This window comes from Nylanderia fulva, unplaced genomic scaffold, assembly GCF_048542155.1.
Source record: "Nylanderia fulva isolate GAGA-0341 unplaced genomic scaffold, ASM4854215v1 Scaffold237, whole genome shotgun sequence".
Taxonomy (NCBI): Eukaryota; Metazoa; Arthropoda; class Insecta; order Hymenoptera; family Formicidae; genus Nylanderia; species Nylanderia fulva.
The window spans coordinates 152,653-171,257 of record NW_028190301.1 but is presented as its reverse complement, the minus strand read 5'-3'; the positions used below and the strand labels follow the sequence as shown (position 1 = coordinate 171,257).

At 48.3% G+C, this 18,605-nt stretch overlaps 1 protein-coding gene across 1 annotated transcript; it reads left to right on the top strand.

Annotated features, from left to right (window-relative positions):
* Window positions 1–10,794: 10,794 nt before the first annotated feature.
* LOC146723074 (uncharacterized) lies at window positions 10,795–12,835 on the top strand. Its single transcript, XM_085483209.1, has one exon. The coding sequence runs from the start codon at window positions 10,805–10,807 to the stop codon at window positions 12,833–12,835; it is 2,031 nt and encodes a 676-aa protein (XP_085339335.1). The 5' UTR covers window positions 10,795–10,804.
* The last annotated feature ends 5,770 nt before the right edge of the window (window positions 12,836–18,605 follow it).

The window sequence follows — 18,605 nt, the reverse complement described above, 5'->3', positions numbered from 1 at the left end:
GTGTTATCTTCGGGTTTTCCCTTTCCCCTATGCAGTGCAGTCCTTTTTAAGGGCCTGCACCCCATCGCACCTCGTTCATCCATCACCACCCCTCCACTGGGGTCCCTCGGATTGCGAAAAACCCGTCCTACAGGATATTGTATGCCCCTGGGAATTTTTAAGCTAACAACTTATTTTTCCTTTTTTTTTTTTTTTTTTTTTTTTTTCGCAGGGGGAATCTCTGGATCCTCCGGCCCCCGGGGAAAAAAGGCCCAAAAGGGGTTTTATGGGGGGTTTTTCTTGTTCCCCTTGGCCGACCCACTTTTGGGATCGGCCCGGGGCCCAAGACAACCTCAAAAACCTCCTGCGGAACCTTCACGGCGTTAATGGGGAAGGGCCAGGATCGGGTTTTTCCATCCCCGACGGGCCCGCCCCCCCCCAATCCCCCTTGGAGAGTGCCGCCTTCACGCTGAAGGCGGCACTCTCCCCCCCCCCGCGATTGAAATCGTGGGGGGGGTTCCGGGGTTTTGCGACGCGGGCGGTATCGACCCTACGTCGCGCCCTCCCAAAGTTTTTTGGAGGGGGGGGTCACGGTCGGTGTCCCGCTCGACCGCCACCCCCGCCCCCGGAGGGGTGCCCCTCTCCCCCCCAAAAGGGAAGGGGATTCGGCATTTCCCCCCGGACCCCTCCGGGGAGTTCCTCTCAAAGGAAGAAACCCCCCCCGTAAACGGCTTTGCCCCCCCCGGTGCCTTGTGGCCCCCGGTGGAGGGCCCGCGCGTCACGTCTCCGTCTAAGGTGGGCCCAGCGTCCCGAAGCTGCCCCCCCTCGCCCCCCCCGTTTACGGCCCCTTTCCGCCCCTTGGAGTCGGGATTCGGCCGCATCAGGGGACCCCCCTTCGGGGGGGGGGGCCCCCGCCAACCCCGCCTAGTCAGGCGGCGCACCCACCCCCCCGATTCTCGAGAGGTCTTAGGGGGGAGTCATGGATTAATTGTCCCCGACCCCCCCCGGCAACCTCACCCCCCCGCATGGCGGGGGGGTGTCAAGATGGCGGCCCTCCCCGCCCCCCGCCACCACGGGAGATGATTCCCCAGGGGGGGGGAAAGAGGGCCCCCCCCCTCCTCCGCGACTGCCTTTGCATCTTTTTGGGGCGAGCCCCCCCCTTCCCGCCCCACAGACGACGAACTCCCGATGGGGGGAAAAGGGGGGGCCCTCCCCACTCCTGTCATCTCTACTTCCCACCGGGGGCGCGCCCCCCCCCCCGATTCCCGCCACCACAGACGAGCAAGCTCCCCGATGGGGGGAAAAAAGGGGGGGCCCCCCCCTCCCCCTTTTCTTCTCCTCCCCCTTCCTCTGAACGCCCCCCCCCCGATTCCCCCCGCCACAAACGAGCGAGCTCCCCACGGGGGGAAAAGAGGGCCCGCCCCCGCGCCCATTTCTTCTCCCCCCCTGAGGGGCACTCCCCCCACCCCCCCAGGGAGGGGCCGAACCCCCACGGGGGGAGAGGGGGGGGCCCGCCCCCATCTCCAGGATGCTGCCTCCTCCCCCTTCTTCACCGAGGGTGAGAGGACTCTCCCAGCCCTCTCCCTCTCTCTCTCTCCCCCTCCTTCGAAAGACACTCCCACAGAAAAAAGGGAATCCCTTCCCAAACTTCTTCTCTCCCACCATCGTCTTACCCAGGGGAGGAGAGGCCCCCCCTCCTCCGATACTCGCCTTTAGTTCTTCCCTCTCCTCCCCCCGGGCCCCCCTCTTGGAGCGGGGCCGGGCGGTACCCTCCTATTGCTGAAAGGGTGGCAGCGTGTCGTCGCTCCTTCTTGATGCACACAGTCTCCCAACATCCATCCCTTTAGCCCCTGCGTCTTCGTGGGGTAACCCCCCCTTTGGGCCCTGCCCGCTACTTTTCCAGGCGGGCCCGGATGGCCCCACGGTCCACTGCCCCGGCACTGCGGGTTTTGCAACATCCGGACCCCTTTCTATTAATTTCCGTCGGGGGTGATCCCCAAAGACCCGGGCACCGCTTGACGGGGCCGTTCCCTGCCTTGTAGCCCCGGGGACCCTGTATACTTTTGCTACATGCGGGCAGTAAATTTTATAGGGGCAAATCCGAATACCCCCACGGCCGTCCCGCTTGTACGGAACCCCCGGCAATTCGGTTTCCACCCGCCTTTGCAATTGTCACGCATTTTATCCTGCGGGGGCCTCCACTTTTTCCGCCCACACGGGGGGGCCCCCCCTTTTCTAAGTGTATGGGTTTCCCCGTACAATCGGCGAACCCCCCCGTCCGTTCCTCCCAGGTTTGGCAGCAGTCGGCATAGCGCCATCGCTGCCTTGTTTACCCCGGGGGCAATGGCGGGAAATGCTCGCCGAGGCCCCTTAAAATTATTTTTTTCCCGTATCTTTATTATCCTAAGGGGGCCCCCTAATTTGGGCTCCTAATTTCCCTCTGTTGGGTTTTTTAAATAGTCGCATCGTTAAAACTTAAATTTCGTGTATTTTTTTTTTACGTAGTATTTTTTTCTTTTTTTCTTGCATTATTTAATTTTCGCGTGCGGCTGTTGGGAAACCCCGCATTTTTAATATGTGGTTAAATATTTTTTAAGCTTTCGTTTGTCATGGCTTTCGATGTCCGGGGCGCTCGAGGGCCCCCGATTTTTTTCCCCAAAAAGAGTTCATACGGAGTGATTTTGTACCCTCATGTCGCTCTATTTTCGAAAACTGCTATTTTTTAAAATTTTATCCCTTACTATTTCTATTTAACAAAATTCTTTTAATATTCCCCCAAATACCTGGGGTGATTTTTTCTAAAAACCCATACTTCCTTGTGGTCTGTACGCTGGGCTTACATTGCTTTTTTTAAATTTTCGGGGTACTGTCCCCAGGGGGCTGTTTATAAAATGGAGCCCGGGGCGGTGAGTCGCCCGGGGCGCCGAATGTCAAAAAGTCGTTGTAAAATGCTTCTGCACTTTTTCGCTCCTCTTGTTGGGTGGGGGTCGCAGGGGGTATTTGGTTTGCGGTTTTTATAGTTTTGGATGTAACGTTTCACGTCCCCCCGAAAATTTTTTCGTTTACTCCAAGTTCCTTAAACGCTATTTGAAAAGCGCGCCAAAGCCGGCCATGACGCTTAACTCCGCCTAGAAACTAAGCGTGGCGCTTCGTAGCGCCTAAGGATCTCCCACCACGGTGAGAGCCCCTACTCCGGAGAGTTCCCCCTCTCCAGGCCGCCGCAGGCCCGAGCCGCCGAAACGAAGGACCTCAGAGCAGTCCCGAATTTCGGCAGTTCTCTGCGCGACACCGAACAGTATAGTCGCACTCCTAAATTCTAACTCTAAGTCCAAATTCTAAATCCTAACTCTAATTCTAAAATTCTAACTCTAAGTATAATATTCTAACTCTAAATTCTAAGTCTAAATCTAAATTCTAATTCTAAGTTTTAGTCTCGAATTTTGTACTACTATACGAATAAATCAGTGTATTCATGTGTGAGAACTAGTGTTCAGTATTCTTCAAAACTTCCACTCCCGTGATAAAATACGATAGCGTTTTAAATTTGTCATACGGCGTTTGAATTCAGAATAATTCAAACTGTGTTTGGAGCGGACCACCGCTCATCACAGTCAGAATTAACATTCTCAGCATTTGCCAAAATAAGGAATTGATAGTGAGGTCCGCCGCATATCAACCCTCCTTATTTGAGTAATCATTCAGAGGATGCATCAAATTCAATATGCCTAAGACGCGACGCGCAGGAAGGAAGAATCAATTACGAAAACTAAACCGACTTTATCGCGAATCAGCGACCGAAGAATATTCTCAATTCCTCGGAGTGGAATATCAGGCCGATCCTGAATACGAGAACATTTTCAACATTAAAAATAATAACAACGACGAACTCCTACAGTGGAAGTGCATACCAATAACGTTCCAACCACGACGCCTGCCGCCGCCAAACATCCCAGTGAACGACCCTCGCCGCACGCACTACCTCCAAGTACGAGCCGACACGATCAAGAAAGTGCTACTAAAGGTAAGTGAAATTCACGTTAACCTAAGGAATCGCGCGTGTTAGCAAATTCAGAGACGCTTCTACCACGTGGAAGAGAACATTCTAAAAAAATCTCCGACGCATTTTTCCTCTTTTCCATCGTCACTGCGGAAGCTATAAAAAAAAGGTCGGGCTATAAAACTAGGGTCGACCACCACATGCGGTGCCACTCTCGGAATTCTAACACGGAAAAACGCAAATAGTTCAATCTCTTAAAAATCTTGTGTCTCAAGAAATAACTTCGTAAATCCGTACAACAAAGTAGTCATTTAAACAATAATCAATTGAGAACACTTTCGATTTGCCAACATTACCGACGATATACCGACATACGTTCTTTTACCAACGTTATCGACAATATACCGACATACGTTCTTTTACCGACATTACCGGCTATATACCAACATACGTTCTTATACCGACATTACCAACCATATACCGACATACGTTCTTTTACCAACGGGTTATCGACGCCTTACTGGCACCTTACCAGTGTTTTACTGAACAATTACCGACGGTTTTGCCGACGACTACTAACTTCTCGATAACTGCCGGGTTCACCGAAGATCTACGAGCGAATGACGCATTATCAATTCGATTACGCAACAAACACAAATGTGCCCACTCACCCTTAGAGGTATAACTCCTCCTCCAGAAGTTAATCTCTTCGTACCGTTTGAACCCTTATTCTATTGCCAAGTTGGTGTCGGGTACATCCATTTTGAGACTAAGGCAGCTCTCTGCATTTTATGCTACTCCACCTTACCTAGAGTCTCGAAATTACTTTGGACAAGGATTCGAAAGCATACTCTAATCATAGGCGGAACACCTATCGGAATAAATTGCGGAGTCTGCAACTTCCGACTTACCCTCACGCGAATCGGTGATTTGTGCGAGCTTTGTCAGTTTACGTACGAAGATTATTTACGCAACCCCAACGACGTTTCGCATAGGGCAATCGACGAAGCTACCTTTATTACAGTAGAGTCACAGGTAGGTCCCTTGCAATAATCCGATCACCTCAGTTCCAGCGCGAATAACCTCAGCTCGCGGGTATCCCCGGGGAGAATCGCATAGATTCGCGTACCCGTAATAGCGATCGTGTCTCGTGGAAAAAGCCGAGCTCTGCATTCAAATTTTCGCAGCCGCGACCCCACGAGACGTAACAAAATTTGGTGACAGCGGTGGGATACGAGTTAATATTTGCGATGGAAACACGAGGGAAATCGGGTACGAAAAAGCTCACTGAAGTAGAAATAGACGAACTTCGCGCTCAATTACATGCCAAGGAAGCACGGTTACGCGAACAATCCGAGATGCTTCAACAGCAGAAAGAAACGTTCGAACGCGGAAAACGGGCTTCGGAAGAAGACCTCGAAATCATCCGCAGTAACCTCGTGAGTAAAGAAACGGAGATGGAAAAACGTTTGAACTCCATCACAATGGTAGCAACCGAAAAACCCGATTTAAGCGATCATATGCTCCAAGAAATCGAACGATTACGCCAGGAGATAAACTCCATGCGCGGGAACAATACGATACCTACGCAATATATTCCCAGCACCGCGGGACGCTTTCTCGACGAACAGGCGTCTCCCGCATTCCAACACGGAACCAATTATGATAGTCCAAGGGTGTCTTTCAGGGAAGCACTTGAGACTATCCCGCCATTCGACGGTCGAAATATCCCCCTCTCTCAATTTATACGAGCATGTAGACGCGCTAAAGAAATATTCCCACCATCGTCCGAGCGAAACCTAACCCGCCTACTTCTTACTAAGTTACGCGGGCGAGCTATATGCGCCGTAGAAGACGAAGAGTGCGAAACGATAACTCAACTTGCCGACCTCCTGAATGGAGCCTTCGGATCCCCGAAAACCATCGACCAGTATCGTGGGGAGCTGAGCACAATTTACCTTAAACCAAACGAGCATATCCTTGATTTCATTAGCCGCGTAAAAGACTTGCGATCTTCTATAACGGACGCGGAACGCCGAGCGCAAGGAATGCTATCCGTCGGATCAGTAAACGAAATCGACGCTTTAACAGCACGATCTTTCTGCGAGGGCTTGCCACTCGCCTATAGGATACAATTGAGACAAGAACACTATCGCGACCCGTTTCTAGCTTTTTCACACGTCAAAATTCTCGCGAAAAGATCGGAACTAGACAATGAAAGATTCGAAACTCCGCGCCGTTCATACGAACGTAACGTATATCCGAATGAAAGGCCTTTAGCCCACTCGACGCCCATAAAAATAAACACGGAACGATCTCCTAACAACAGATGGACTCGAGCCGAGTACTCGCCGCGCGTCGAACAAACACGGCACAGTAACGCGCCGTTTCCAAAAGCCTATAATAGTACACAGTCACAGAGACCGACAAACACTTACAGAACGGAAGACGCCAACCGAGGGGGTCCCGAGAACAATAGACACGAACGAACCAGTAACAACAAATACTGTAGGTACTGTAAAAATCCGGGACACGAAATAGAGGAGTGCCGGAAAAGACAATACAATAACTCACGTCAGGGAAACTCCCCTCACCCCTCGAGGCCCAGGGACGAGGCTCGAGCGGGAACGTCTCGGGAAACAGATCGTCCAATACGACTAATAAACGCGGAGCAAGCCCTGGAGAAACCAGAATCGCCATGCTAACTCCGAACGATTTTTCGCACGCGCCCACCGTTTCCATTGCCGCGGACGGTTTAGCACGCAACACGAATTTCATGATAGATACTGGCGCGGCACCCAACTTGGTTAAACAAGGCCAACTAAGCCCCGATTGCGTTATCGATAAAAGCATAACTTATTTTCCTTAGCGGAATTACAAGCGATAAAATCGAAACGCTCGGAGCGACAAGTATAAAATACCTCGGTCACAGGATCGACCTCCACTTAGTCCCAGACGACTTTCCAATTTCCCAAGGCGGAATCCTAGGATTCGAATTCTTACGCGACGCGTCTAAGATAGATTATTCCAAGCGCTGCATCGTGTGGCAGCAAACGCAAATCCCTTTTAACGATGCTCAGACGGTAAAAATCCCGGCTAGATCGCGGGCCACCGTCTCGCTCCAAGTCAGCAATCCCGAGGTCAGCATAAGATATATTCCGCAAATTCATGTGAACGAAGACATCTACTTAGGAGATGCCATCGTCACTAATCGTAACGGCACAGTATATATGAAAGCCGTTAACATAAGCGACAAGGACCACGAATTGTACTTACCTAGGGTAAGATTACAAGAGATCGAGAAAATTTCCAAATCTTGTCCACAGAACCTCGAGGATCCTTCATCCTATCTCAAGGGTCATAAAAGCACTCTCCTTAAACTAAAATTCCAACGCACGGGTCACATAAACACTGAGGACGGTCCCTTAACCCTAGGGCATCTGGGGACCAATCTCATAAAACATAACGACATAAAACCTCAACACGTCGCAGCAGTTGACCCGACAAAACACACAATCTCGTCCCGAAGAAATAAAAACACTGCTGCGGCTTGAACACTTAAATGCGGAGGAGACTAAACACGTACATAACCTCATAAACGTCTACAACGATTTGTTCCGTCTCCCCACCGATAAATTACACTCCACAGACGTCACTACACACACAATCCCGACAACCGACGAATTAGCGGTCCACACGAAACAATACCGATTTCCGCCGATGCACAAGGAGGAAATTAATAAACAAGTACAAGAACTCATCGAGAACGATGTCATTCAACCATCCACTTCACCGTACAACTCCCCCTTGTGGATCGTGCCAAAGAAACCGGACTCAAAAGGTAACAAACGCTGGCGCATGGTAATAGATTATCGGGCGCTGAATGAAAAAACGATCGGGGACGCGTACCCCCTACCGAACATAGTGGAAATCCTCGATCAACTAGGAAGCGCGAAGTACTTTAGCGTATTCGATTTAGCATCGGGTTTCCATCAAATCAAAATGGATAAAGCACACGCCCATAAAACGGCGTTTTCCACACCGTACGGGCATTACGAATTTAAGAGAATGCCGTTTGGGCTCAAAAACGCCCCCGCGACATTCCAAAGACTCATGGACCAGGTACTCACCGGACTTCAAGGCGCCGAACTATTTGTGTACCTTGATGATATCGTATTATATTCGAGCTCACTGCGAGAGCACGAAATAAAGTTCCACAAATTGGCGGAACGACTTAGGAAGGCAGGACTGCGACTCCAGCCCGACAAGTGCGAGTTCCTCCGTAAAGAAGTCACGTACCTGGGACATGTCATAAGCGAAACTGGAGTGAAACCCGATCCTAAAAAGATAACCGCGGTTCAGAGTTTCCCTCGCCCTAAAGACCCGAAGAATATCAAGCAATTTCTCGGGCTAGCGGGATACTACCGGAGGTTCATACCTAATTTTTCGAAGATAGCGCGCCCGCTTACCGATCTGCTGAAAAAGGATGAGACCTTTGTTTGGCATAAGGAACAGAAGACAGCCTTTACGCACCTCCGCGATGCATTGTGCAAAGAACCGATACTACAGTATCCGGATTTTACGAAACCTTTCGTTATAACTACCGACGCATCCGGATATGCAATAGGCGGTGTCCTGAGCCAAGGGCCGATTGGAAAAGACCTCCCTATAGCCTACACCTCCAGGTTACTAAATAAGGCCGAGCGAAACTATTCGACTATAGAAAAGGAACTATTAGCAATAGTTTACAGCGTAAATTTCTTCAGGCCTTACATATACGGTAAGAAGTTTAAATTGGTCACGGATCACAAACCTTTGGTGTGGCTACATTCAGTAAAAGACCCATCTTCCCGTCTTGTCCGATGGCGTCTAAAACTATTAGAATACGAGTATGAGGTATTATACAAAGCAGGAAAAATAAACGCCAATGCAGACGCCCTCTCGCGAAATCCTACCCCAGACCCTATGCCCGAAGTCGAACGAGTCCTCCCTCTCTCACAAATACAAAGATTGTCCGACTCCAATGAATCCCTATTCCCCGCCAAGAAGAAGCGAGGCGCAAAAACTCCACGAATCACAAACAAGCTGGATTGCGGCGAACAGCGTCCCTCACCGACCCCCGATAATTCGAAATCAGAGGAAACAAACTCGCCCCCTAGTTCCAGCGAGGACAGCGACTCGGAAAACGAAACCGATAGCAACTCCAGTTCCAGTAGCGAGGAGTTATTCATAAACGTAAACAGTCCTTTCATTCCACGGGCCGCCGTGAGGCCCCGCGTGATAAATATCCCGGACAATTTCGCGACCCGAAAAGATAACCTTGTCATTTTCATAACGCAACAAGGAACACCGATCGACAAGGGCGCCCAAATATTGCAAGTAGCGAACTCCTTGCCGATGACCAGAGATGCAGCTTTGGGCAGGGCAAGGGTAAGTCGCGAGGGCACCCGACGCGTAATTTCTCTCGCGGTAAAGGAGAGGATTTCCGGCGTTACCGAAAAGGAAATAATAAAAGAAGCAATACACTCGCTACTAGACGTTATCCGAGAATTGGGCTTGCAATCGATCTCGATCAGTAAAGGCAACGTTGACAATGTAGATTGGAATACGATATATAACCTCTTAATTAAAATACTAGACGAAATCGACATAAGAATATTTATTTGTACGAACGACATAACGGTCCCCGGGAAGGACCAAAGGGAACAAATTCTCGCCGAAAATCATTGTTCCGCGGTAGCAGGACACAAGGGCATCACCAAAACTTACAATAGGATTAAAAAACGCTACACTTGGAGCGGTATAAAAACTGATGTCCAAAATTTCGTCAAAAACTGCCGCGCGTGTCAATTAAAGAAATTGGTTCGCGTAAAAACCAAGCAACCAATGATCCTAACCGACACCCCCGATTCGGCCTTCGAAAAGGTCTCCATGGATATAATGGGTCCCCTCCCAACCACGAAACAAAACAATACGTACATCCTAACTATACAGGACCTGCTAACCAAATACTCCCTTGCGATCCCACTCCGACAAGCAGGAGCGATACAAGTAGCAGAAGCATTTACTAACGACCTTATTTGTACATTCGGCGCGCCAAAAGCGATCCTCACCGACCAGGGCTCACACTTTATAAACAGCCTCATGAGGACAGTAGCCCGAAAATTTAAAATCAAGCAATGTAAGACCACAGCGTACAGACCACAAGCGAACGGATCGGTAGAACGATCACACCAGGTACTCTGGGAATATTTGAAGCAATTTGTTGATAAAAATAGTGAATGGGATCAAATTTTAAAACTAGCATCGTTTTCGTATAATACGAGCGTACATGAGGGTACAAAATACACTCCGTACGAACTCATTTTCGGGAAAATCGCGCGGGTCGACCCTCGAGCGACCCGGACATCGAAAGCATGACTAACGAAAGCTATACACAATATTTAACCACACTATTCAACAAATTGCGCGATTCCCAAACAGCCGCACGCGAAAACTTAAATAATGCTAAGAATAGAAGTAAGAAATACTACGATAAGAAAATCAATACGCGTAAATTTAAGATTAACGATAGCGTTTATTTACTTAAGGAACCTAACAAAGGGAAATTAAGAGACCAATATACAGGTCCCTATAGGATAATAAAGATACTAGGTAAAAATAACGTTAAGTTAGCTATAAGCAATAGTAAGACTAAAACCGTACATATGGACAAGTTAAAGCCCTCACCACATCAAGTCCCCACCCTTGAAGACCCCCACTCCGAAGACGAATATATCTCGGACGCCCCAACGGAGAACGGGCCAGTAATCAACCAACCACGCTAAGATGAGGACTCTCGCAATTATCCTGGGCATGGCCTTCCTGGCCCCACTATCCAGCGGACTAATCGGATACGACTGTGGAGGACGGGGCCTGAACATCACAACACTCTCCCTCTTAGATATCGAAGAGTGTAAAACCAACAGCATCGAACCTAAGAAGGAGGAAGTCTATATACAACTACTCCAACTCAGTGAATTCGTGCATACTCCTGCCTACCAATGCAAAATCGAAATAGACCGGACTATATTTTACTGCGGAATGCACTCTCATATAGCAGCGGTGCAGAACGGAAGACAGGAGTATATCCACGAAATATCGGCAGATACATGCCGAAAATTGCACGAAACAGGGACCATATCCCTAGGAGTTAACCAGCACATTACTGGGATTAAGCCAAATGCAACAAACCTAAGAGCAATGACACTCGCAGGATCAGTTAAGACAGACGGAAAATGCAGCGGCACCCAGTTCAGCGACGCATACGGTTCATGGGACGACGTGATCGTGCAAGCCTCAGTACGAATCACGATACGACAATTGGAGCTGCCCGTTGGATACAATAACAATGAAGTGATACTTCCATCCGGCACTCGCTGTCCCGTAACGACAGGCGAATGCATTGATGCCGACGGCGCCTCCACCTTCTGGACAATCCTGCCAATTGACAACTGTCACTTTGGACGATACGATGTTCTCTACGAAGGAATAGCATATCGATTGTCGCCCAGCACTCCCCAAGAGGAAGCGCCAACGATTTATACAGTCACGGCGCGTGACACAACCTTCGCATTAGCAAGGACAACCGAGACCAACGTATGCGGATACAACCTTTGGCGAACGGAACATCCCAAGCTGTGTATCCTCGAAACGAGGCCCGAACGGACATTCAAAAGCCGTTCCAAGGTCAGAATCGACAACCTCGACATCTTCACATATGTGAATTCAAAATTTATATACGTCGAGAAACACCTGAAAACCCATCTGACCCAACTATACAAGGATATTATGGAGCAAAAATGTGCACTGGAAAGGCAGATCCTCCTCAACGCACTTTCTCTAGCAAGCATAGCACCTGACGAAATGGCGCATCGAATAATGAAGTCTCCAGGTTATACCGCCATAACTGCAGGTGAAGTTATACACCTCATCAAATGTATACCTGTCAAATGCCGCCTACGACCTACCGAGGAGTGCTACAACGAACTCCCCGTCACTCATCAAAATAAGTCACTCTTCCTCTTACCAAGATCGAAGATACTTACTAAAGCCGGAACATCGAGGGATTGCAATGAACTATTACCAACTCTATACCAAATACACAACACCTGGTATAGACTAACACCGAAACCCGTGGAATCGGTGGCACCGCCTACTATCAGGCCTCTAACCAAACCCTCATGGAAGTACGTAAGCCCGGATTCACTCGCTTCCAGTGGTATCTATACGAACGAAGATCTTGATCGTCTTCGCGACCATATCATGTTCCCCGTGGAAAAACCCTCCATGCTCCACACAATCGCCAGGGGAGCAATGGGACAGGAAATTCCTACAGGCAGTTTCTCCTTGCTGAATTTATTAGACGAGAAATCTCTCGACCGAATAGCGGAAAATACCGGAGCCAGGCTATGGAAGGGATTTATAAGCTTCGGATCCGCCAGCGCCGGAGTACTTGGCATCTTCGTTACCGTACGGTTGATAAAATTAATAATCGACACCCTGATCCATGGGTACGCACTCCACTCGGTGTACGGATGGAGTCTACATCTACTCGGAGCCATTTGGACCTCGGTGACCAACGTCCTTCTACACCTTGGTAGATCAGCGGACGGAGAACAGGACAACGGACGAGAACTGCTACACCTGAAACCCCTTCCAACGAACGAAGAAGAAACACCCTTAACCCTGCCCACACAACAAACCCCTTCGATTAACGAATCAGACAGTGGCAAAGTGTGTGCAAAAACTCACCCTACGAGTGTTCCCCCAATGAAAGATTACGGCGAACTAAATAAATATTTACATAACCAATGTTAAGTTAAGAACCTAATCGTAGCGCATAGAAAACTAAGTCCAAAATGTTGGAACATTAAATTCCAACATTTTTATTTTAAGGGGGGAGGTGTCACGTCCGGCCGTATAAATTTTTTCGTTTACTCCAAGTTCCTTAAACGCTATTTGAAAAGCGCGCCAAAGCCGGCCATGACGCTTAACTCCGCCTAGAAACTAAGCGTGGCGCTTCGTAGCGCCTAAGGATCTCCCACCACGGTGAGAGCCCCTACTCCGGAGAGTTCCCCCTCTCCAGGCCGCCGCAGGCCCGAGCCGCCGAAACGAAGGACCTCAGAGCAGTCCCGAATTTCGGCAGTTCTCTGCGCGACACCGAACAGTATAGTCGCACTCCTAAATTCTAACTCTAAGTCCAAATTCTAAATCCTAACTCTAATTCTAAAATTCTAACTCTAAGTATAATATTCTAACTCTAAATTCTAAGTCTAAATCTAAATTCTAATTCTAAGTTTTAGTCTCGAATTTTGTACTACTACACGAATAAATCAGTGTATTCATGTGTGAAAACTAGTGTTCAGTATTCTTCAAAACTTCCACTCCCGTGATAAAATACGATAGCGTTTTAAATTTGTCATACGGCGTTTGAATTCAGAATAATTCAAACTGTGTTTGGAGCGGACCACCGCTCATCACAGTCAGAATTAACATTCTCAGCATTTGCCAAAATAAGGAATTGATAGTGAGGTCCGCCGCATATCAACCCTCCTTATTTGAAGTAATCATTCAGAGGATGCATCAAATTCAATATGCCTAAGACGCGACGCGCAGGAAGGAAGAATCAATTACGAAAACTAAACCGACTTTATCGCGAATCAGCGACCGAGGAATATTCTCAATTCCTCGGAGTGGAATATCAGGCCGATCCTGAATACGAGAACATTTTCAACATTAAAAATAATAACAACGACGAACTCCTACAGTGGAAGTGCATACCAATAACGTTCCAACCACGACGCCTGCCGCCGCCAAACATCCCAGTGAACGACCCTCGCCGCACGCACTACCTCCAAGTACGAGCCGACACGATCAAGAAAGTGCTACTAAAGGTAAGTGAAATTCACGTTAACCTAAGGAATCGCGCGTGTTAGCAAATTCAGAGACGCTTCTACCACGTGGAAGAGAACATTCTAGAAAAATCTCCGACGCATTTTTCCTCTTTTCCATCGTCACTGCGGAAGCTATAAAAAAAAGGTCGGGCTATAAAACTAGGGTCGACCACCACATGCGGTGCCACTCTCGGAATTCTAACACGGAAAAACGCAAATAGTTCAATCTCTTAAAAATCTTGTGTCTCAAGAAATAACTTCGTAAATCCGTACAACAAAGTAGTCATTTAAACAATAATCAATTGAGAACACTTTCGATTTGCCAACATTACCGACGATATACCGACATACGTTCTTTTACCAACGTTATCGACAATATACCGACATACGTTCTTTTACCGACATTACCGGCTATATACCAACATACGTTCTTATACCGACATTACCAACCATATACCGACATACGTTCTTTTACCAACGGGTTATCGACGCCTTACTGGCACCTTACCAGTGTTTTACTGAACAATTACCGACGGTTTTGCCGACGACTACTAACTTCTCGATAACTGCCGGGTTCACCGAAGATCTACGAGCGAATGACGCATTATCAATTCGATTACGCAACAAACACAAATGTGCCCACTCACCCTTAGAGGTATAACTCCTCCTCCAGAAGTTAATCTCTTCGTACCGTTTGAACCCTTATTCTATTGCCAAGTTGGTGTCGGGTACATCCATTTTAAGACTAAGGCAGCTCTCTGCATTTCATGCTACTCCACCTTACCTAGAGTCTCGAAATTACTTTGGACAAGGATTCGGAAGCATACTCTAATCATAGGCGGAACACCTATCGGAATAAATTGCGGAGTCTGCGACTTCCGACTTACCCTCACGCGAATCGGTGATTTGTGCGAGCTTTGTCAGTTTACGTACGAAGATTATTTACGCAACCCCAACGACGTTTCGCATAGAGCAATCGACGAAGCTATCTATATTACAGTAGAGTCACAGGTAGGTCCCTCGCAATAATCCGATCACCTCAGTTCCAGCGCGAATAACCTCAGATCGCGGGTATCCCCGGGGAGAATCGCATAGATTCGCGTACCCGTAATAGCGATCGTGTCTCGTGGAAAAAGCCGAGCTCTGCATTCAAATTTTCGCAGCCGCGACCCCACGAGACGTAACAGTTGATCGAGGATTTCCACTATGTTTGGTAGGGGGTACGCGTCCCCGATCGTTTTTTCATTCAGCGCCCGATAATCTATTACCATGCGCCAGCGTTTGTTACCTTTCGAGTCCGGTTTCTTTGGCACGATCCACAAGGGGGAGTTGTACGGTGAAGTGGATGGTTGAATGACATCGTTCTCGATGAGTTCTTGTACTTGTTTATTAATTTCCTCCTTGTGCATCGGCGGAAATCGGTATTGTTTCGTGTGGACCGCTAATTCGTCGGTTGTCGGGATTGTGTGTGTAGTGACGTCTGTGGAGTGTAATTTATCGGTGGGGAGACGGAACAAATCGTTGTAGACGTTTATGAGGTTATGTACGTGTTTAGTCTCCTCCGCATTTAAGTGTTCAAGCCGCAGCAGTGTTTTTATTTCTTCGGGACGAGATTGTGTGTTTTGTCGGGTCAATGCTGCGACGTGTTGAGGTTTTATGTCGTTATGTTTTATGAGATTGGTACCCAGATGCCCTAGGGTTAAGGGACCGTCCTCAGTGTTTATGTGACCCGTGCGTTGGAATTTTAGGTTAAGGAGGGTGCTTTTATGACCCTTGAGATAGGATGAAGGATCCTCGAGGTTCTGTGGACAAGATTTGGAAATTTTCTCGATCTCTTGTAATCTTACCCTAGGTAAGTACAATTCGTGGTCCTTGTCGCTTATGTTAACGGCTTTCATATATACTGTGCCGTTACGATTAGTGACGATGGCATCTCCTAAGTAGATGTCTTCGTTCACATGAATTCGCGGAATATATCCTATGCTGACCTCGGGATTGCTGACTTGGAGCGAGACGGTGGCCCGCGATCTAGCCGGGATTTTTACCGTCTGAGCATCGTTAAAAGGGATTTGCGTTTGCTGCCACACGATGCAGCGCTTGGAATAATCTATCTTAGACGCGTCGCGTAAGAATTCGAATCCTAGGATTCCGCCTTGGGAAATTGGAAAGTCGTCTGGGACTAAGTGGAGGTCGATCCTGTGACCGAGGTATTTTATACTTGTCGCTCCGAGCGTTTCGATTTTATCGCTTGTAATTCCGCTAAGGAAAATAATTATGCTTTTATCGATAACGCAATCGGGGCTTAGTTGGCCTTGTTTAACCAAGTTGGGTGCCGCGCCAGTATCTATCATGAAATTCGTGTTGCGTGCTAAACCGTCCGCGGCAATGGAAACGGTGGGCGCGTGCGAAAAATCGTTCGGAGTTAGCATGGCGATTCTGGTTTCTCCAGGGCTTGCTCCGCGTTTATTAGTCGTATTGGACGATCTGTTTCCCGAGACGTTCCCGCTCGAGCCTCGTCCCTGGGCCTCGAGGGGTGAGGGGAGTTTCCCTGACGTGAGTTATTGTATTGTCTTTTCCGGCACTCCTCTATTTCGTGTCCCGGATTTTTACAGTACCTACAGTATTTGTTGTTACTGGTTCGTTCGTGTCTATTGTTCTCGGGACCTCCTCGGTTGGCGTCTTCCGTTCTGTAAGTGTTTGTCGGTCTCTGTGACTGTGTACTATTATAGGCTTTTGGAAACGGCGCGTTACTGTGCCGTGTTTGTTCGACGCGCGGCGAGTACTCGGCTCGAGTCCATCTGTTGTTAGGAGATCGTTCCGTGTTTATTTTTATGGGCGTCGAGTGGGCTAAAGGCCTTTCATTCGGATATACGTTACGTTCGTATGAACGGCGCGGAGTTTCGAATCTTTCATTGTCTAGTTCCGATCTTTTCGCGAGAATTTTGACGTGTGAAAAAGCTAGAAACGGGTCGCGATAGTGTTCTTGTCTCAATTGTATCCTATAGGCGAGTGGCAAGCCTTCGCAGAAAGATCGTGCTGTTAAGGCGTCGATTTCGTTTACTGATCCGACGGATAGCATTCCTTGCGCTCGGCGTTCCGCGTCCGTTATAGAAGATCGCAAGTCTTTTACGCGGCTAATGAAATCAAGGATATGCTCGTTTGGTTTAAGGTAAATTGTGCTCAGCTCCCCACGATACTGGTCGATGGTTTTCGGGGATCCGAAGGCTCCATTCAGGAGGTCGGCAAGTTGAGTTATCGTTTCGCACTCTTCGTCTTCTACGGCGCATATAGCTCGCCCGCGTAACTTAGTAAGAAGTAGGCGGGTTAGGTTTCGCTCGGACGATGGTGGGAATATTTCTTTAGCGCGTCTACATGCTCGTATAAATTGAGAGAGGGGGATATTTCGACCGTCGAATGGCGGGATAGTCTCAAGTGCTTCCCTGAAAGACACCCTTGGACTATCATAATTGGTTCCGTGTTGGAATGCGGGAGACGCCTGTTCGTCGAGAAAGCGTCCCGCGGTGCTGGGAATATATTGCGTAGGTATCGTATTGTTCCCGCGCATGGAGTTTATCTCCTGGCGTAATCGTTCGATTTCTTGGAGCATATGATCGCTTAAATCGGGTTTTTCGGTTGCTACCATTGTGATGGAGTTCAAACGTTTTTCCATCTCCGTTTCTTTACTCACGAGGTTACTGCGGATGATTTCGAGGTCTTCTTCCGAAGCCCGTTTTTCGCGTTCGAACGTTTCTTTCTGCTGTTGAAGCATCTCGGATTGTTCGCGTAACCGTGCTTCCTTGGCATGTAATTGAGCGCGAAGTTCGTCTATTTCTACTTCAGTGAGCTTTTTCGTACCCGATTTCCCTCGTGTTTCCATCGCAAATATTAACTCGTATCCCACCGCTGTCACCAAATTTTGTTACGTCTCGTGGGGTCGCGGCTGCGAAAATTTGAATGCAGAGCTCGGCTTTTTCCACGAGACACGATCGCTATTACGGGTACGCGAATCTATGCGATTCTCTCCGGGGATACCCGCGATCTGAGGTTATTCGCGCTGGAACTGAGGTGATCGGATTATTGCGAGGGACCTACCTGTGACTCTACTGTAATAAAGATAGCTTCGTCGATTGCTCTATGCGAAACGTCGTTGGGGTTGCGTAAATAATCTTCGTACGTAAACTGACAAAGCTCGCACAAATCACCGATTCGCGTGAGGGTAAGTCGGAAGTTGCAGACTCCGCAATTTATTCCGATAGGTGTTCCGCCTATGATTAGAGTATGCTTCCGAATCCTTGTCCAAAGTAATTTCGAGACTCTAGGTAAGGTGGAGTAGCATGAAATGCAGAGAGCTGCATTAGTCTCAAAATGGATGTACCCGACACCAACTTGGCAATAGAATAAGGGTTCAAACGGTACGAAGAGATTAACTTCTGGAGGAGGAGTTATACCTCTAAGGGTGAGTGGGCACATTTGTGTTTGTTGCGTAATCGAATTGATAATGCGTCATTCGCTCGTAGATCTTCGGTGAACCCGGCAGTTATCGAGAAGTTAGTAGTCGTCGGCAAAACCGTCGGTAATTGTTCAGTAAAACACTGGTAAGGTGCCAGTAAGGCGTCGATAACCCGTTGGTAAAAGAACGTATGTCGGTATATGGTTGGTAATGTCGGTATAAGAACGTATGTTGGTATATAGCC